We start from the raw sequence: 21,446 nt of genomic DNA, 5'->3' as shown, positions 1-21,446 counted from the left end.
AACAGGCCCGGACTGGCTGTTGCGGGCACCGGACAATCCCCCGGTGTGCCGCAAGGGTGGGGGCCGGTTTTGGGCCCAGGGGGCCGTTTTTTGTTACAGGGCTGTTTTTGCAGCATAGATGCAAAAGCGGACCTGTAACAAAATCGGCCAAAAACTGGCCCGACAAAGAGCTCGGTCGCACTCCCAGGGGGCCGACCGAGCACTTTGCCAGGGCCGGTTTTGGTTATCAGTCCGGCCCTGGGGTCCAATCCAAGCAACCCTGGCCAACTGGGTAAGAAAACGTGGTATTCACCCTCGTATTTAGTTTTCAAACAAGGATTGGTGGGCTATTTTGGAACCTGGCTGTCCCTGGTCCCAAATACTTCAGCTACCCACATCCCCAGAAAGATAACATTCCATTTAAAAATCATGATGTCTTTACATTGCATTTTGTAGCCTTTCCTATTACAGGTGGTAGGCCCACCCACACAAGTGGGGTGCTGTTTTTATCAGAAGTAGCATAGGTATACTAGTTGGAAGGGGTTTTGTCTTTCTTTGCTGATTTCAGAAAGAGTCCTCTCAGAAATGTTAGGAAAGAATGTCATTTTAGCCAAAGTTTGATGTTTTCAGGGCATTCTAGACAAGAAACTGTCACTGATCTGTACTCGTGTCTGGGTCAGATAACCAGCTGGATGAATCAATCCCATTTAAAACTTAATGGGGAAAAAACTGAAATAATGGTCATGGGTAATCAGTCCCTTTTCCACCTGGAGACTTTGTGGCCCCCATGCATGGGTCCCCCTCCGACTCCAAAGTCAGACATTAAAAGCTTAGGGATATGGCTGGATCAAGGGCTTACACTTGAAACCCAAGCAAGGAAAACGGCAGGAGTCTGCTTTGGACTTCTCCGTACCTCCCGAAAATCCTTCCCCTGCTTCCGGTTCAGTCCAGGAAGCTCCTAGTTCAGGGATTATTATTGGCAAGACTTGACTATGGAAATGCCCTTTACTTGGGCGTGCCCAAGAAAGTGACGACTAGACTACAAGGGGTGCAGAACGCTGCTGCCCGGATTCTAACGGGCACCAACAGCCGATGCTCTGCTAAACCGGCTCTTCGGGCTCTCCATTGGCTGCCAATATGTTAAAGAGTGCAGTTTAAGGCCCTCTGTTTGACCCACAAAATCCTGAACGGCAAAGCCCCACCCATCCTCAAAGATCTCATTGTCCACTACATCACCAATAGGACACTTCGTTCCACGAATGCACACCTGACTCTGATACCCAAGATCAAGAGGGCGAGATCAGGGGGACGTTTGTTTTCATACAACGCCTCCAAATTATGGAACTCGCTCCCTCTACAGATGCGGGCACAATCCAACCTTACTGCATTTCGTAAAGAGCTTAAGACCTGGCTGTTCCCATAAGACTCTCACCACCACTCGTTTATATCTATCTCTAGCGCTGTGACGCTCACGGGCAGCCACGCGCCCTATAAATTCTTAAATAATAATATTTGCAATCTGCACAAATTGCCCGAATATCCAAAAAAGGGGTTAGGGTTCATGAAAAAAGTCTCAGCACTCAAGGTATTAAAATACAGACAGACAGACATACATATCTAAGGCAAGTATGGTGTTGGAATTGAAGTTATTTTAATGGCTGTTGGTATAGTGTTAGAATTAATATTAAAGTATTCATTCTGCATATATATGGGAAATTAAATCCTTTTATGTGAAGGACAAGGCAGCCATCTGCTCTGAATTTTAATAACCCATTTCAAACGTCCTCTACAACACCAGATGTAAGATAGATTTATGGGGGCAGATGTCTGTTCACAGTAGTACTGGGCACACTGTGCAGTGAGTGCTTGTATTTGGCAATCAAGATCCAAGTTTGGTGGTGTTAATTATAACATAACATCAAGATTGTGAAGTTTCTAATTGATATGAACAGCATGAGTTGTCATCCAATTTAATGATAATCAGCTTATTGACCTACGAATGATGAAAGGCTCGGTTTGCTATAGCAAGATTTATACACATGACTGCACTTAATACACAAATGTACCACTTAACTCGTTGATCCACCTAGCAGGACACCTGTTATCGTGATTCACGTCCAAAATATTAGGCACAACTTGTATCGCTGGCAGCAGCTCCATGTGAGATACTTTTATGTAGTCATATGTTTTTGGCCAGTAGCACTTCTCGAGCTGGGAATCCACACGTCAATATGGGAAAATTAAGGGGTGATCCCCTTCATTCCAAGTGCTGTTGGCTACGCAATGCCAGCGCTGGGTGATGTTGCCACACATGGCATGAATCCACTACACAGCTAGGTCTCTGACATGCACTAATTAGAAAATCCCGAAATATGAACCTAAACTTCTTCTGACTGCTTTGTAGCAACTGATAGTTTCCTTCTAAATTTACTTTCTTTCCTACTTTGGGTTACATGTATCATGGTCAATTCGGTTCCTAATTTGTGCAGGTGTTTGCTGGTACTCGGCACCTGCACCTATTTCTAAACACCTGCACATATTAATCAGAATCTAACCACATTAGAAGAACACTTTAGTAGCACATTAAACATATTAATACACTTTCAAATTCATGGTGTAACTAGCACACCCAGTTCTTTCATACTGATTAAGCTGACCTGGAATAGTCGAAATTGCTACACTTGTTGGAGTGTGGTGTTTAGAAAGCTAATGCTGGCACTGGCATTCAGCAGCAGACGCAGGAGCGGTGCTAGGGCCAACTGCTGTGGACTATTGTGTAATACTTTGGCATTTTTACAACTTAAGCAGTGTGGGCATTTTTCCATAGATTTCTGTGAACATACACCTGGATACAGTTCATCCAAAAAAGAAAACTCAGATCACAGAAGGAAAGACACAGGGCAATAAATGCCATGTGTGCTTTGGTGGCGCTGCTGCTTTAATGGGGCTAAAGAGTGCGTCCTGTGTAAAGTGGATGTGTTAGCTTAACTTTGGCCCGGTTTCACTTTGCTTCAAAGGTTATGGAGCTGTTTACTCTGCGCCAAAAATATCTCCCTGTTTGTAGCCGTGCATGTGAAGGAAGTCCTGTGTGAAGTGTAATCCCTCGGCGACTTGAATAGCAGGACTGGAAATTAACTGAGGCCGACATCTGTCAAAGGGGGTCATTAAGGAGTTGGCTTCTGAAAAAAAGTTATTTAATTTTCAAATCCAATGAGATCATAGAACCGTCTGCAGACTTGTGTTCGCTCTCGTACCAGGCACACACAGTCTTGGCAGCACTCTGAAGGCACAAGAGGTGTTTTGTCTCAGATGCGTTACCGTGTGTATTTTACAGGCACCCGGCGCTGTGCTCTTTGACCGAAGTCGTGCTTAGTTGCAATGATGTCCTGTGTGAATTGCCAAATAAAATATTTTAGTTAGGTATTCGTTTGCGCACGCAGGGACTACCGTCTTACAGCGGATATGTTCCCAGCTGGGGCAGGTAATACATGTTTGTGACAATGTCTCCGTGAGTTAACGTGGTATAGTTGGTTGCACATGGGGAGTGTGGACATTTGGTAATAGTTCATGAGACCGTCATATTTCCAGTCTTGGACTTTTGCTTTACAAACAATTTTTGTATGTTTTGTATAAATAACTTTATTGATCTTCGAGAAAGGCAAAAATGCTAGCTTTGCACGTTCCTCTCCTTATATGCTCCTGCCTGCTTCTTACTCCCAGACATTAGGTGAAGGGCAATTACTTTATGAAACTTTATTCGAGAAGCTATAGAAAACTCCACATAAAATCAGTTAGAAAAGCTGGCTTCTTGAGGGGCTATCGGTCATGTACGTTTACGCAGGTTTTCTTAGTTAATGTGAATATTAGTTAATGTAAATCAGTGCTTAATTTGTGAAAAAATTAGTACCAGGGCCCTCGTCAGTACGCCACTTTTGCTTGCTCCCACTGCAGCTGTCAGTTCTGCCATTTATATCAACAACCAACTGCTAAGCATCACATGTGACAATTATGACTATTAGTCAGGTATTAGTCATTTTTAATGTATATTGAATTAATAAACAACTGTTGGTTTGCAGGTCTCCGAATTAGACAAACAGTGCCACCATGTGGCAGATTGACATAGGTGTCTGTGCTGGCAATCAAGTGCAGGTGCCGAGCACTGAAATCCACCCGCTCAAATTAAGCACTGATGTGAATAGGTATTATTCCAGTAGAAATGTACGAGTAGACGCGTATATAAAATAATTCATAAGCACAAGCACAAATTCAAATCCACATTCATTCCTTAATTAATTAAACAAGGGTGTTAACTGCACCACTCGGTTTATGAGTTCTGCTTGAAAAGTTCACTGCTGCAGCAAACCCTACTGGTTGAGCTGTAGGCAAATATTTGTTATGATAGCCACTAGTGTGAACTTACATTTGGGTGACCATGCCAGGGGCGTTTGGACAAAATATTGTTTTAAAAATATCGGAAGACAGAAATATTGTGTTAAAGAAATATTGTTGATAGGAATACCAGTTTTTGAGGTAGGTAGGTAATATAATTGTAAATAATATTGTTGTTTTTAATATCGTTTTCACTAATATAGAAGTTAAAATATCGTTTTGTAATTATTTTAATGTGTTATAGTTGAAAAATACATTTTGTGTTATTATTGTTTATAAATATGTTATTAATATTTTTTTAAATATAGCTTGTGTATTAAGTGATTTAGATTTTATCAGTTTTTAATAGTAATTGACAATTATTGATTGATAATTATTTAATTGAGTTTTAATTGTGTACATTTTAGAAAACACTTATTTAGTTTACTTATATTTTAGTTGTGGGCTGCTAGGTTTGTTGGAGTTCAGGGTAGGAAGTTAATTGAGTAATTAATTAACTATCAATTCTTTGTAAATTCATTGTTTAATTGAATTTTAAAAATGTATGGTGTAGAATACTCATTTATTTTCATTTAAATTGTGCTATGCTAGGTTTGTAGGAGTCTAAGGTGGGAAGTTAATTTAGTAATAATGAACAGATAATTAATATTGTAATTTATTTTAAATATGTAAGTTATGGAATAGCTATTTTGTTGTTATATTTTAGGTGTGGACTGCTAGATTTGCAGGGGTACAGGGTGGCAAGTTGATAATTGAATAACAATTCTGTATTAATTGATCATTCATTCTTTTATTGAATAAATGTTATGTAAATAAATTCATTGATTTTTGTTTTTAAATATTTATCTACATATATACATATATATATATATATTTTATTTTATTAAGAATTTAATATTTTCTCTACATTTATTGGGTTACTCATATTATGCAATGTACATGAAATGAAGTATTATCTCTACTCTTGCTTAGCCTGCCGTATGAATAGTAAAATGTATCTCTTCACAGTTCAACACTTTACCTACTGTTGTGCTGTTGCAGAGACTGAGTTAAGAATAGTTAAATGTTACCTCTCCAAGGTCCCAACACCATCTCTAATGTTGCACTGACTGAAGTAGGAATTGTAAATTTCACCTCTGCGAAATCCCACACTTTCCCTTCTATTGCAGAGGCTGGAGAGGCAGTAGGCAATTTTACCCCTCTGAAATTCAATGCTTTCTCTACTTTTGCCCTGTTTGGAGTGAGGATAGTACATTTCACCCCTCTGAAGTCCAGCGCTTTTCCTACTGTTGCACTAACTGGAGTAGGAATAGCTAATCTAACTCCTTCGAAGTTCAAAACTTTCCCTACTGTTTCATAGACTAGAGTGGGAATAGTATATTTAATATTGTTAGATTCTAATAGTTTTCATAATATTAGTTTAATGGATTTTATTACACTATTTGGTTCACTTTTTTTATAATTAATATTATTAGTGTCTATTTTTAAATTAATTTTAATGTTTGATTTTGTGTATGTGCTTATTGTACATTTACATTTTTAATATTGTTTTATTATCTACATACATTTTTTTATTGAATTGTTGATATTGTTATGGTTTTATTGTGTATGTGTTTTATTGTGTATGTGTGACAATTATGTTACTATATATATATATATATATATATATATATATATATAGTAACATAATTACTACACATTTATTTTATATTATATATGTTATTAATATTTTAAATAGTTTACTAGGAATATATATATTCGTATGACTAAATGTAATATATAAAAATATAATTACAAATACATGTTTATTAAATAAATTAAATATATTTCATAGTAAAAAAACAATTATGTAAATAAATATTTTTATTGTTACTCTACTCCTGTATAAATATTTATATAAATACAAACGCATATGTGATTGTGTGTTTATATAAATATATTATACTGATATATAGTTTTAAATATTACTGGAATATATTTAATTTATATTCATATTACATTTATGTATTAAAATGTTTAACATTTACTACTATAAAATCTATCGATATTTAAAAATCTATATTTTTAGATCAAATTAGTGTCAACAATATTTTTTTTGCAAGACCTTTGTACTTGTATGTCAACAATATCGTTTACTACAATAAACAATACAATAACATTTGATTTTTAAATTATACTATCTGCCCCTGTGTAGCAAATACATATACTTTCTTCACAGAGCTTTTCCCAGTTTCCTTAATGTAGGAATGGAAAGATGCCTGACTGAAACTAGCATTTGACAAAGTTTTCACATTTTTTCTTATCCTCCTTTGTGAATTTATTGTTCCAGAACTTGATAGATGTCACTCTTTTCAAATTTTGATTATAAATGTGGATGAAGTAACCTAAAAGAAGTGGCCTAATAAATCCAGGCAAAACTTTAATATTACATGTATAATAGCTCTGCAAAATTATTTTCTTGATGGACAATGTTAATGAAAAATAGGTTTTTGTAGGAATCTTTGCCCGCATTCATATGAAGTCCACTGTCAGAATCCCTATCAGAAGGCCACAAGGCACTCGGGCTACTGAGGCTACCTGTTGTGGTTGAGGCCTTTTTTTCTCCTGATGTCCTGGGGCCCCCACATAATATGGATCCTGAGCAACTGGGCCAAGTATCCCTTCAGCATTTGACTCTCTCAGTGTCCAGTCAAATACTTATTATCATATGAAAAATAAGTATTTTATATCTAACTCTACACATTCATAGAAGGAATGGCATTTGTAAGCAACAACACCATCCCCTTGATGTTAGGGCTCTAGTGTTTCACTGGCAAATCCCTGTCCCACCCTATTCCCTGCAATGTAGTTCAGGGTACTTCCCCATTCAATGGTGGCTGCATCCAGGGATATCTCACCAGTAGGCCTTTCTCAAGAGTTTCCCTTTAACTCTTAGGATTTAGTGAACCCTCTAGGGCCCAACAGGCCCGATTCAAGTCTTACATGCTCCTGCAGCACGGAAGCGTTTAGCGTCTCTGTGAGTGGCACGATCCCCGACACCTGCAAGTTCTGGTTTTGTTCAGAGAAGTTGTGCTGCTCACAGTATACATGGCAGCACCCAGCAGGAGGAGGCTCTCTCGCTTGTCTACTGTTACCTTTTCGCAGTAATTGGTGATGCTCACAACCTCCATGGACACACTAAGTCTGTCTTCCCCACATGGAGTGGGTGGGTTATTCTTCAACTCCAGACCGAAGCCCAGCGATGGTGAGACGTCCTTCTCAGGGAGGGGAGGCTACGCCATGTGGGTGGAGGAGCATTGCCCCATTGCTTTCTCACAGTGCAAGAAGCATTTTATGTTTCTGCTTCTTGCACTGCGAGAAAGCAGAAGAGTTTGGTTGCGGGCGTGCAGGTGGGTGGTCCTGCTCGAGGGCAGGGGTGGAGTGGCCAGCCCAATGCTGTGGGCCCAGACTGTTTGGTCCTACATGGAGAAAATGGCCTCTCCATAGACGCCTGTGCGTTGGCATTCCAGCCAATCACAACGCTGCCATCGCAGCATTGTGATTGGCTAAGGGGAGGGAAGCTGCCTGCTTCCTCTTGCAGAGGACGACACGGCACCGGGCCGGCGAAGGTAGGTTATTTATTTTAAATTAAACCTTCCCCCCGTACAACCACCTCCCCGTGCATTTCCCCCTGTACCACCCTCCTCACCCACGAGTCATGCCGGCTGCGACTGCATCAGGGTCCTCCAAAAGTCTTTGTGTTCAGTTAGGGCAGATCTCGATGAGCACGCTTGACCCACAGGGCACAGCTCCTATTCTTACCAGGCAATCAATCAATCAATTATTTGTAAAGCGCACTATATAACTGCGAGGGTCTCAAGGCGCTGGGGGGTGCTACTGATCGAACAGCCAGGTCTTGAGTAACCTCCTGAAGGTCAGCAGGTCTTGGGTCTGTCGTAGGCTCAGTGGGAGGGTGTTCCATGTCTTGGCGGCGAGGTGGGAGAAGGTTCTCCCACCGGTGGTTGTTCTTTAGATGCGCGGGACGGGGGCGAGTGAGAGGTCGGCGGAGAGGACCTGGGGTTGGGGGGTGTAGAAGGAGAGCCGTCTATTGAGGTAGGCTCGGCCGGTCTTGTAGAATACCTTGTGTGCGTGGGTGAGGAGCTTGAAGGATATCCTCTTGTTTACGGGGAGCCAGTGCAGGTTTCTGGGGTGGGGGGTGATGTGGCTGTGGCGTGGTATCTCAAGGATCAGTTGTGCTGAGGCGTTTTGGCTGCGTTGTAGTCATTTGATGAGCTTGGTCGGGGCTCCCGCGTATGTTATGTTATGTTAAAAAAATTTATATAGCGCAACTAACACCTGAAGGTTTCTTGGCGCTTGTGCTGAGGGAGCGGAAAAAAAAGGTGAGGAGACAAGACTAATTGTAGGCCTCGGTAAACAAAAAGGTTTTGAGGAGGGATCTGAAACTAGTGTAAGGGGAGGACAGCCTTAGAGGGAGGGGAAGGGCATTCCAGAAAGAAGGAGCTAAAAATTAGAACCTAAGGCCACCGTGTTTCTTCCTCTTAAATCTTGGGACTGACAGTAAAGCCAACTGAGACGAGCGAAGGCTATGTGAGGGGACATAGGGGTGAAGGAGGGAAGAAATGAAAGAAGGGCCTCCACCTGCAAGGGATTTGAAGATTATACAGCCTAGTTTAAACTTGCAGCGCGCGGTGACCGGAAGCCAGTGAAGACTTTTTAAAAGAGGGCTAACATGTTGATGTCTGGGTTGGCGGAAAATGAGGCGGGCGGCCTGATTTTGAATCTGCTGGAGTCTCTTGGCTTGGTAGTCAGGGATACCTACGCAGAGCGCGTTTGCATAGTCAATTCTTGAGATGACTAGCGCTAACAGAGCCAGGGTAAGGGCCTCGGTGGTAAGGAGGCAGGAGATTTTACGAATCTTCCTGAGCTGAAAGTGGCTAGAAGACACTACCGCGCTAATCTGGGGTTTCATTGAAAGGTCGCTGCTAATGATAACCCCCAAACTTTTAGCTGAATTCACTGGGCAAGGGGGACTGCCCAGACTTGCCGGCCAGAAAGAGGGTTGCCAGGGGTGAGAGGGTCCCCCGACAAGAACCAGCTCGGTCTTGTCGGGGTTGAGCTTAAGATGGTTTGAGCTCATCCAGTCACTAATGAAACAGAGGGTAGTTTGAAAAGTAGAAATTGATTGATCCGAGGGGTCGATGGTGAAGACCAGTTGAATGTCATCCGCGTAATTAAATGCGGTGACGTTCAACCTATGGAGGGAGCGGATCAAGGGAGCCAAGTATAAGTTAAAGAGGAGAGGGGACAGAGAGGAACCCTGCGGGACACCGCAGGTCAGCCCAACCTGGTCTGCTGAGAACTGGGACAGTCTGACTGCTTGTTGGCGGTTAGACAGGAAAGAGTGGACCCAGTCAAGAGCGGTGCCTTGGATGCCGGCCTCTCTGACACGGTCGACAAGGATGCCATGGTCGACCGTGTCAAAGGCGGCTGATAAATCCAGAAGCACCAGGGCCTGACAGATGTTAGCGTCGGCCCCTCTACACAGTTCCTCCATAACAGAGAGTATGACTGCCTCTGTGGAGTGCGCAGGTCTGAACCCAGCTTGCTGGGAGTCCAAAAAGCAAGATTCCTCAATAAAAGAGCTGAGGGTGTTGGTAACATGTGACTCCAATACCTTACTGAGAAAAGGAAGGAGAGATATGGGGCGAAAGTTGCTCATGATCGAAGTGTCTGCCGAGGGTTTCTTTAGAATGGCCACCACCTCTGCCTGCTTAAAAGAGCAAGGGACCTCCCCTATGGCAAGAGAGTTGTTCAAAAGGGCCAGGGGGGGTTCGGGGCAGGTAGTGAAGGCTTCGCAGAGAACTGTGTGGGGGCAACAGTCGCTGGGTGAACCAGAGGAGACTTTGTGTAGGAGGGCAAGAAAGCCTTCCTTCTGCGTAGAGGGCGTATCCGTAGATGAGTCTGCTGCTGACGAGGGCCTGGGTGACTGTCGTTCTTGTATCTGTCGGGATCCATCTGTAGATCTTGCGGAGCATGCGAAGGGTGTTGAAGCAAGAGGAGGAGACGGCGTTGAATTGCTTGGTCATTGAGCGCGTTGAGTTGAGGATGATTCCCAGGTTGCCTGCGTGATCGGTGGGTGTCGGGTCTGCCCCCAGTGCCGTCGGCCACCAGGAGTTGTCCCAGGCTGAAGGGTTGGAGCTGAGGATGAGGACCTCCGTCTTGTCCGAGTTCAGCTTCAGACGTCTGGTCTTCATCCAGTCGGCGACTGCCTTCATTCCTTTGTGGAGGTTGGCTTTGGTGGTGATGGGTCCTTGGTGAGGGAGAGGATCAGCTGAGTGTCGTCGGCATAGGAGATTATCTTGAGGTCGTGCTGTTGGGCCACGTGTGTGAGCGGGCCATGTAAATGTTGAACAGTGTCGGGCTGAGGCAGGCCCGACTGGCCGTAGCGGGCCCCGGGCAATCCCCCTGTGTGCCACATGGGTGGGGGCGGTTTTGGGCCCCTGGGGGCCGTTTTTGTTACAGGGCCATTTTTGCAGCATAGCTGCAAAATCGTCCCTGTACCAAAATCGGCTGAAAACCGGCCCCCCTCCCCATCTCCAGTGGGGAGGGGGGCCGGCCAAGCACTTTGCCAGGGCTGGTTGTGATTATCAGTCCGGCCCTGGGCTGAGGGAGGATCCCTGGGGTACGCCGCAGATGATCTCGGAGGTTTGGAACGGAATGGGGGGAGGCGGACGCTCTGGGTTCTGCCGTAGAGGAAGGAGGTGGTCCAATCCAGAGCCTTGTCTCGGATCCCTACGGCATGGAGGCATGCGCGTAGTGTGCGGTGCCAGATGGTGTTGAAGGCAGCAGAGAGGTCTAGGAGGATGAGTGCTGTGGTCTCGCCGTTGTCCAGCAGGGTCCTGATGTCGTCGGTGACGGCGATGAGGGCAGTCTCGGTGCTATGGTTGCTGCAGAACCCTGACTGGGAAGGGTCCAGGATTCTGTTTTCTTTGAGGTATCGGGTTAGCTGTCTGTTGACGGTTTTCTCGATGACCTTGGCCGGGAAGGGGAGCAGAGAGATGGGCCGGAAGTTCTTGCGGTCTCTTGAGGTCTGCCTTAGGATTTTTGAGTAGGGCGTTGATCTCGGCGTGTTTTCAGATCTCTGGGAAGTTTGCGGTCTTGAGGGAGAGATTGCCGACGTTGCGCAGGTGGGGTGCGATAGAGCTGCTTGCTCTGTTGAAGACGTGGTGCGGGAATGGGTCTGACGGAGAGCCGGAGTGGATTGTGCGCATGGTCTTGATGGTGTCATCGATGTTCACGCTGGCCCAGGCTAGCAGGGGGTCATGGTCGATGGTGTGCGGAGGGTCTGTTGTGTTGCTGTCTGTTGGGGCTGTCTGGGTGTTGAAGCTGTCATGGATGTCTGCTAGCTTGTGGTGGAAGAAGGTGGAGAGGGAGTCGCACAGGGCTTGCGACGGCGGGATGTCATTGGTGTTGGAGCTGGGGTTGGAGAGTTCCTTCACGATTTTGAAGAGCTCCTTGCTAATGTGTGCGTTGTTGTCGAGGTGGTCTTTGAAGGAGGTCCTCTTGGCAGTCCTGATGAGGTGGTGGTGGTTGCGGATGGCGTCCTTGTGTGCTGCGTGGCTGTCCGGAGTTTGTTCACTGTGCCATTTCTTCTCTAGTTTTCGGCCGGCTTGCTTGGAGGCTAGGAGTTCTGGGGTGAACCAGCTGGCCCTCTTGCTGGTGTCTCTGTGGGGGGGCGTTTGGCAAGCACAGTATCGGAAACTTCTCCTGGCATACTTGAGGGCAGAGTGCAGACTCCTCCGCTGCAATCACCCTCACCATGGAAGGCCCTCCTGGCACATGGGGCCACCACGAAGGTAGACACTAGTCTTGGTACCCTTGTCAGTAGAATCATGCCAACGGTGGCCCTCTCTGGCATACAGGGTGACCGCAAAGAGGCTGTACAGGCTTGGTGCTCGATGCACGGCATACGATGTACGGCTCAGTTCATGGCTGCCATCTAATGGAATACAAGGACCACCGAATCACTTCTGTACATGGGCAGTGACCTGATCAGTGCACAGCCTCCTCTCACCTCACACAGGGAGTTCTCTCAGTAGGACCTCACTTGACCTCACTGGACCTCGCTTCCTCCAACTCCTTCCTCTTCCTTAAAAGGCACTCTGGTCTTGGCAAGCAGGCAGTCACTAATGCTCCAGGGCAGGTGGTGTTGGTTCCTCTGGGTGATGTCCCCTCACCCAGCAGATAGACTTGCAGGCCTTGGCCCCCCGTCCTGGTCAAGGGAAGACATTTTGCAGAGCTTCCTCTCACTTGCAGAGCCTCCCCTTACACAGCCGTCTGGCTGCTTGCCAGATGACAAATTTTGGGGTCGCAGCCTCCTCTTCATATAGTTGATTTCCTGACACCAAATGTGATTTAGCAACTCAGTCTTTGACGTTTTATGTTGGGAATTTGCATCTTTTGAAGTGTACACTTTTCTCTCTCTTCTTTCCTCTTGAAAGGCTGTCTATCACAGCAGGAGAAACTCTGAAGCTTATAGTCCCAAAACATAGGTCATGAGAGTGACTAGAATTCACACCTGGATGTCAGCCACAGTGATATGTGCATCAAAAGGTTAATCCTGGGCTCACATACCCACTATTTATGGTCTTCTTCTTCCTCCTGTTTTTCTCTTTATTATTCCCTTATCAGCCCCATCTGCTTTCTGAGAAGTGGCCAGGCCCCTTCCTTGTGATCTATCACTGAATCAAAGAGGACCCTTTTGAAGTGTGAAGGGAGTTTCTCTCACCCTCCATTGCACAGAACTACATTTGTCCTAAAATGTATTCCTCACAGGGATATATCCACCCAGTACAAGCACTCACCATACGTGTACTGCACAGTACTTCTCTATCCCACTAATGTACCCTCCCAGGCACACATACATCCAGCTCAGAGTCAATATTCCTGCGCTGCACAGCACTCTACATCTACCTAGTGTAGGCCAAAGGTGAGGTAACCACAGAGCAGCGGAACTTTAAAAAAAAGGTGAGTGAGAATGTAGGCCTCACTCAATTGACACAGGGTAAAAAAGACCTGTTCTCTCTTACTGATTGCTACACTGTATGATGCTACTATTGCACTCGTGCTGTTTAATTCTTCGTGAAGATGGTAGCCTTCCACCATTATGAGGGTAGTGCTTTAGGCACACCTCCTGGTCAATCTAAACTACAATGCCTGAGACAGGCCTATGTCATGGTGCACACGCATGATCTGTGTTTGCCTATGACAACAAAAATCAGCATCTGGGATCCAGACAACAGTACAGTTGGGCAGTCAGGGCAGAGGTACACACGTATTATACCATGTAGAGTCTGTTCCAGGATCTACAAAACACAATTTTACAAATGGGAAAGTTGGGAACACTGCACAACTTTGAATGTGGATTGGTAATTTTGCAGGGCACTGTCTGAAGCCTGCTGTTAAATAGTTTAGGTTCGCTTCGAGTAATATTCATATTGCAGATGCTTACTTTCAATATAGGCCATTTATATCGTGCTCAGTGCTATATTTGTAGCCGAAATGTAAAGCTAGTCACCTCTAAAAGTTATTCTGCCTTAAACAAGGCTTCCAGGGATCTTTCTTTGAAAATGGATCTCAGTGTGTGGGACCCCAGCCACCCACGGTTTTGTATTTTAATTTAGGCTGGCAATAGCCTATGACGTACCTTTTATGCTCCAAGATGTTTAAGAATGCAGGATGCAGTGGTGCTGAATAAGGAATTAGCCTGAGTCTAATCCAAATCAGTGGATGCTTGATCTCTGCCTGACTACAAATAATAGAGCAGGGTGCAACAGTCACTCCTTTATCTGAGACATCTTCATCCCAAGGTAAGAGTGATGTCTTTCTGTAGCTGCCCGCTGTACCAATTGATGGTATTAGAACAGCAATCAAAAAGCATACCCAAAAAGAAATCCCTTCAGATAGAAAGAAAGAGCCACAGGCGTATAAAACCTTCAGGAATTATCAGGCCAGGAAAAACATGGATGGATGAAGAGAGCCAATGGCTGAAGAGAAGCAGTAAGGCAGAATGGAAGAAACCCAAACAAGAGGTGTGGAACAGAAGCCTCACTAATGTAATAACTATGCAAAAATCTTATGGACAATAGACAGAATCATTGGACAATGACACCACTAGCTAAAAAGGAACCTGAAGCATTTAATTTTATCTTTTATATTGGAAGTGGACCAGGAAGAGATTCTGCCATTTTATTTTTGGCAGATACTACCCACCTTGGAGAGGGAAGCACCATCTTAGATCGGACAGAACAAGTATGCCCTATGTCCAAGATGGCGCTACCAAATCTCGAGTCGTATTCCCAGGCTGTGGCAGTGGACATCTATCACCTTTACCGCCAACATGCCCACTCTGATAGGATATCCAGAGAAGAGTCCCTTAGATCCCAATCCTTCCTCCCACCTTCAGTGGGAAAGACTGGAGCAAACCATGCTGCAATGTCGACTCTCCCCCGGAAGGAGATGGCCTCAAGTGACGTCTATCTATGGAGGTCTCACTTGTCTCCAAGGAACCTCCTGGCAGAACAAGGTTAGTATAATGCTGAAAGGTGGCACCCTTGACCCACGCGCTGCATTTCTGATAAAAACTTGGGAGTGAAGAAATGTAGGCCACGTGGATCCAACAATAATTTTAAGTCCTGCTTTAGCTCTAAATTGCTTTTGAGGTTACTTCCGATGAAACCCCAAAAACATGGACATGATCACACTTAATCCTAATTCTTGAATTTTTCTTAACCTGGGAGTATTAATAGAGTAATATTGCGTTGGTAACTGGAATGAATAAATATGTTCCAATTACACAACTACTTATTTCTAGTAAAATGAATGTTCTTTCTTGTGTTTTCTCTCTCCTTAGTGCGAGCCTCCTCTGGAAGTGCACGATTTGTTTCTGGACATACAAGATGGAAAGGTTCTTATGGCTTTATTAGAGGTCATGTCAGGTCAAAGGCTGGTAAGTTTGCAGATGCGTGAATTAGGTTATTTTGTTTGTGTAAATAACTTGTCTTTTCATAGTGGGATTCGAGCAGCACATTTTCCATCCTTAAGCACCTTTAGGCCGTACTGTTGTCAAATGTTATGCTACTCAAGTTGCTATCCTTAGGCTAATGGAAGATTAAGTTGACCTTGCTCGGACTCAAGCTTGTGACCTGTAGGTCAGAGCAGATGCCAGCAACATTAATTTAAGTCATCCTTTTTGTTTGAAAGAATATTGTTGAATATCTGCCTTCTGTCAACACATTGGCTATGCCACACATAAAGGTTAATTTGAATTATTTTTTACAAGAATAGTGATGAACTTGGTGCAGTTTAAAAACACTTATTGTCAGAGAACTCCATTAATTTTGTCGATTTATATGGCATTGTATTATTGTTTTTCCTGCTCATTAATATTATTATTTCTAATAAACTTTAGAGAAGAAAGTTAGATAAATTGGCATTGTTTATCATTATTATTCAATTTAAAATATAAAGAAAATGAGAGCAGTTTTGGCGGTGTGGATATAGTTTCTTGATGTGAGAAGGTAATTTCTGAACTTTTTAGCACCAGTGGTTCACCTAGCCATATTCCTACTGCATTTAAGACCCAATATAGTCAATCAGAGAACACCTCTGCAGGGCTGGCCATTGTAAGCATAATATCACCAATTAGACTTGTATGCCCTTAAACATGAATAATGTATGTCCTAACAAATTGACAAATGCCCCTGCCTCCTAAAAGAATAGTGGCAAACTGTTACTTCTTCTTATAGCTAATGTTCTCTGGTGTAGACGATGCATTGAAGATATCCTTGGATTTCTCTCAGTGAACCCCATTTCTTCAGAATGAAAGTGATGGTGATCATATAAAGTAGTAGACTACAAATAACACTGTAAGAGAATAGGAGATGAGAGACGAGGAAAGAGGGCCTGCGATACCAAAGAAGCTTAATACAAAACAAGATAGAACAAAAAATATGAACATGAAAAAGAAACAGAAATGAGACAGACAAATTAAGTGAGTGTAAGAGAAAGATTGAATGAGTGAATACTACAAGGGATGAAAGAAAGGATGGTAGAATGAAAGGCAAGAAAGATTAAAGAAATTCTGAAAGCAAAAAAGAAGGAAAGATGAAAAGAAAAGTGAAACATGATGAAAGAAAGACAATGTGAAAGGATGATAGGAAGGACAAAACAGTAGATGGAAGAAAGAATGAAAGGAGTGAAACTGAAAAATAAGGAAGATGAAAGATGATATGAGCAAAAAAGATGAAGGGTTAAAGATAAAAGAAAAAGGACGAAACAATGAAAAGGGTCAACATGCAACACGTTAAGAAAGGATGAAATAAGTTGAGAAAAATAAACTAAGTTGCAAGAAGGAAAGCATGGTGGAAACAGATGGAAGGAAGGATGAAAACGCCTAAAGTAAGACATTCTAAAAGAAGGAAAGAAACCTGGACAGAAGAAAAGGTCAAAATGAAAGGACTGCAGAGAAAGATGAAAAAGAAAGAGAAAGTTAGAAAACAAATCAAAGATAGTATACGAAAAAACAAAGGTAAAGAGGGAAAGAATTAAAGATAATAAAAATAAGGAAAAGAGGAACACGAAAAAAAGAAAAGAGAAAAGAATTGTAGGAAAAAATAGGGAAAAAGGGTAAGAAATGCAAAGGTGAAAACAAGAAAGAAAAAACAAGTTAGAAAGCGAAACATGGAAAGAAAGATTGAGGTGAAAAGAAGAACTAAGAATGAAATAAAGAACATACAAAGAAAGTGGGATCAAGAACAAATAAAGTAGGGGGAAAAAAAGAAAGTGGAAAGAACTAGATGGGTTGTTATAAAAAGGTCAGAAGAATGAACAAGGAAAATGATAACAGGTAGGTGAAATGGGAGGATTTAAATAACCGTGGAGATGAAAAGAGGAAACAATGGACAAAATAAAAAACAAGCATTTGCAATGCAATAGGTCCGCATTTTCAAAAAAGTACACCATGCCGCTCTTTCATGTTAATGGTGGCCGTGTCCTTTCGTTAGACCCGGCTCGTCTAAAGAAAGGGGGGCAGCCACCATTAAAGTGAAAGCGCTGTATGGGGCGCTTTTACAAAAAAAGCATCTGTTTGTGACAAATAAATGCATTTGTTTGTAAGAACGCCCCATACCTCAGTTTCACTTTAATAGAGGTTGCGCCCCTTTCTTTAGACGAGCCACGCCCAAAGAAAGGGGCGCGGCCACCATTAACATGAAAGCGAGGTATGGGCCGCTTGAAAACAAAACAAGCAGATTCCTTTCATTAAAACACCGCCCCTTCCTAGCCGTCCGTGCAGTGGAGGGGGTAGGTGGGAACGGAGCACATTTAAATGTAATTGTGCAATGCCCATTAAGCGGGCGCTGCGCTGAGTTACTAAAACACAACATACAACAGTTTGACAAGCTGGGCATACCCACGCGGCCGCCACTGTAAGTAAATTAAAAGTAAATAAATAGAAAAAAATAAAAGTAGTGCAGTGAGCTGCAAATAAAACAAGAAATGCAAATGAAAAGTCTGTGAGGAAGCAGACGCCATTACTGAAGCCTGAGTCTCGTGAGTGCTATGTACATTATTTAAGTAAATAGTTTTCTGAACTGCTAATGAACTCTCCTCAGTTAGGACACATGTAAAGGGGGCCAGTCCTCATGGGAGGTAACAACAGAAGACAGGGAGGTACTAAGGTGGGACTAAGAAGCCTATCAACATATCAGAAGCCAATATTTACGAAGCACAATGACCTAAGCCAATGAAAAATATAGGCAGAGAGTTGGTGGAGCTTCAAGTACATACCAGAAGACAGCATGCTTGCAGAGCAGCGCATGTGCTGAAAAAATAGGGGACATGCAAAAGGGAAAAAGAAAGAAACACAGTGAAAGAACAAATACAAAATAATAGTGAAAGAAGGCAAAAAGATAGAATGAAGGTGTTGTAATCAAACATTATTTCGTTTGTTTCTGTAACATTATTGAAAGATTTATTTATCCTTAATTTCCTTGTGGTAATTTCCCTGTTACCAGTGGTATGCGCCCTCTCTTCCAACCCCTCCTACTCCTTGGTTCAACCTAATGGGCAGTTTAGAATGGAATTGAATTTCTCCATGTGGGGATAGCTTGGAGATTAAAATAAAGCCTATCTTCAGTATTACTGTGTGTGTACCAGATCACTTCAGGAAAAAAGATGAAGAAACAGAAAGAATCATGGATGAAGGTAAGAGTAAAGCAAAGTAAGCAGCTGAGGAACAAGGATGAAGTTTGGCATAAGGGTTGCCAGGGAGGTGAAAGGTTGGATCATAAAAAGATGGGAAGGTTCTGGACGTTAGTTAAAATGCAATAAGCCCTATAAAAAGATGGCGGAATATAGTAGTGACGACGTCAGTCATAGTTCGAAGAGGCACTGTTCTCTGCAGACATTATAAATTAACCCAGTCTCCTGCTGAGTCATGCTTGCACGCTAACAAGATGTTGGGGATCATGGCAAGACACAAACGTCTTTTAACTAAGAACTTGGAGCCCTTTTTAAATAACTGATATTAGTTTAAAGAAGTGACTTACAGAATCATTATTGTATCTCACGGCATTTTGAATCCACCATTGGGGAAGAAGAGGAGATGCATGTGGTGAAATAAAGAGGTATGTTCTGCCTCAAGCAAGACGAAATCTGCAACTAAGTCCAATATCCTTGCTGAACACACATGATGACTGTACAACTCTGGGTCAACCAAGAACATTTCTTGCAACACAAGAGTGATAAATCAGAATTGTGCTGCATCTCTTATTTAGAATTACAATATATAGATGTACAAGGGATAGCACAAGTGTTAAATTTGTAACAGGGCCATACTGTTTTTATTTTCAAATGTGTATTCTGTCTTAGAACATGCCCACTACATTCTGCACACCTTCTTTTATACTGTTCTGTTCTATTCTCAGCATTCATTGAATGTATATTTGTGCCTTTCCACAGTTCTGTGGGTTTAGTCTTCCTAATAAGGCCCTCATTATGAGGTTAGTGGGAATCCAATCCAATGATAGGACAACCAGAATGACAAGTTTCACTGAGTAACAATTACTGGGTGCTATACTACTGCACCATTATAGCAGTTCATCGAAGGTAGTAATAGTTGCCACTTAAATCTGGATTTGTACATTTATACTTGTATATATATTACACCTGTGTTTACTAATTGAAACTTGCCTAGAATAATACCAAAAGTGAAAAGTGTAGGCTTTTCTGCATATCTCGTAATTCACTCCTGATGAGCCTTAATGAGTTTGCGCATGAGGACTTTGGAATGGACTTGTGCGCTACTTATCCCTACACCGCTAGTGTACCCACACAGGGACTCATGCAGCAGTTATTGCTGTGCTCCAAGTGTACCCACTCAAAATTTCAGACGGCGCTTATCACTGCACCGCTAATGTACCCAAACAAGGACTCATGCGGTACTTATCGCTGTTCCACCAGTGTACTCTCACACGCACTCCCACGTCACTTATCCCTCCACTATCAGTGTTCCCTCACACAGGCTTGAGTGTCACTTTTTTGGAACCATGTTCTCACATTTCAAACAAATGCCCTTTATTTTGCAGCTCCATGAATATAAATCTTCATCGCATCGCATATTTCGATTGAACAACATTGCAAAATCACTGAAGTTTCTGGAGGAGAGCAATGTAAGTGTTCCTAAGAGTATTCCCTAAAGAGATATGAGATTTGCAATGCACGGTTGTGCTTTTAGTATGGTGTGTGAGTACTCCCTAAAGAGCAATGTAAGTGTTCTTAAGTGTACTCCCTAAAGAGATATGGGATTTGCAGAGCACTGTTGTGATTTTAGTATGGTGTGTGAGTACTCCCTAAAGAGCAATGTAAGTGTTCTTAAGTGTACTCCCTAAAGAGATATGGGATTTGCAGAGCACTGTTGTGATTTTAGTATGGTGTGTGAGTACTCCCTAAAGAGATATGGGATTTGCAGAGCACTCTTGTGACTTTAGTATGGTGTGTGATTCCAAGTTCACAATACCTGGCCTGAAGTAGCACAACCGGTGAATTTGTACACAAACCTCTCCATTAATACCTACATCATTCTGTATATCAGTATCAGGTTGAATATGGCCTAATACGTTCATGATTTGTCACATTAGAACAATAATTCCAAATTAATCTTTGCTCTTCACAAATGTCTAGTGCATGAGCCCGCTTGTTGTTGGAAGGAGACATATGATGATTCCATTTGAACTCTGGTTTCACTTTACATTTATGTTACTTTCCTAGATATCTGTGTACCAATGTATTCATTTACTCTACATCGTACTACACATGTGTTCCCATTTATTGCAAGTCCCCCATTGGACTCGCCAAAATAATCTTTACCTGCATTAGAAACACTCATCAGATAAGAATTCTGCTCGATTTCTGCTGGTTTTGTCTAGTGCATGTTATCTTTAAAATATCTCGTCGAGATGATGTTATGATTCTTTGAAAAATAAAATGCTTAGCTCAAAAATAGCATTAATGGGACCCTCACTTCTGTCTCCATAGCCTGTCCTCTGTCTCATTATATGTTTGTCTTATATTCTTATAATATTGTATTTTTATAATCCTGGGTTTTGACTTGGCGTTATTGTACTTTTTTAAAAATAATTGTCAAACCTTTTTGACACTTATTATGTGAACCACTCATTGCACATGGGAAAGGGAGATTATAGCCACAAAAAGAAATTTAGGGCCTGGTTTGGAGTTTTGTGTACGGGTTATTCCGTCACATACGTGATGGATATCCCCGCCCAATTTATGACAGGTGTGTTATATTCTATGGCACTTGTAATAAGGTACACTGACAATTCATTAGACTTGTGACGGAGTACCTGCCCACCAAACTCACAATGAGGTCCAAAGTTTTGAAGGGAAGGTTTTTAACTTACAAATACATGCGACGAAAATGACTAAATACAAGTTACTGTGTCTTGACAATACTATAAACAAACATTTGAGACTTCCAGCTACCAGTCTGTGCGAGTAAC

The 21,446-nt window shown here is 42.6% G+C and overlaps 1 protein-coding gene across 2 annotated transcripts in view; it reads left to right on the top strand.

Moving 5' to 3' along the window:
* Nucleotides 1–21,446, top strand: part of CLMN (calmin) — a 517,285-nt gene that overhangs the window by 280,299 nt on the left and 215,540 nt on the right. For both annotated transcript variants that reach the window (XM_086937734.1, XM_086937735.1), the window contains exons 3-4: nt 15,281–15,376; nt 20,016–20,099. In XM_086937734.1, the coding sequence (XP_086793860.1) occupies nt 15,281–15,376; nt 20,016–20,099 (180 nt within the window). The remainder of the gene's footprint in view (nt 1–15,280; nt 15,377–20,015; nt 20,100–21,446) is intronic.

Source organism: Lissotriton vulgaris, chromosome 9, assembly GCF_964263255.1.
Source record: "Lissotriton vulgaris chromosome 9, aLisVul1.2, whole genome shotgun sequence".
NCBI lineage: Eukaryota > Metazoa > Chordata > Amphibia > Caudata > Salamandridae > Lissotriton > Lissotriton vulgaris.
This window is presented reverse-complemented; position numbering and strand designations above follow the sequence as displayed.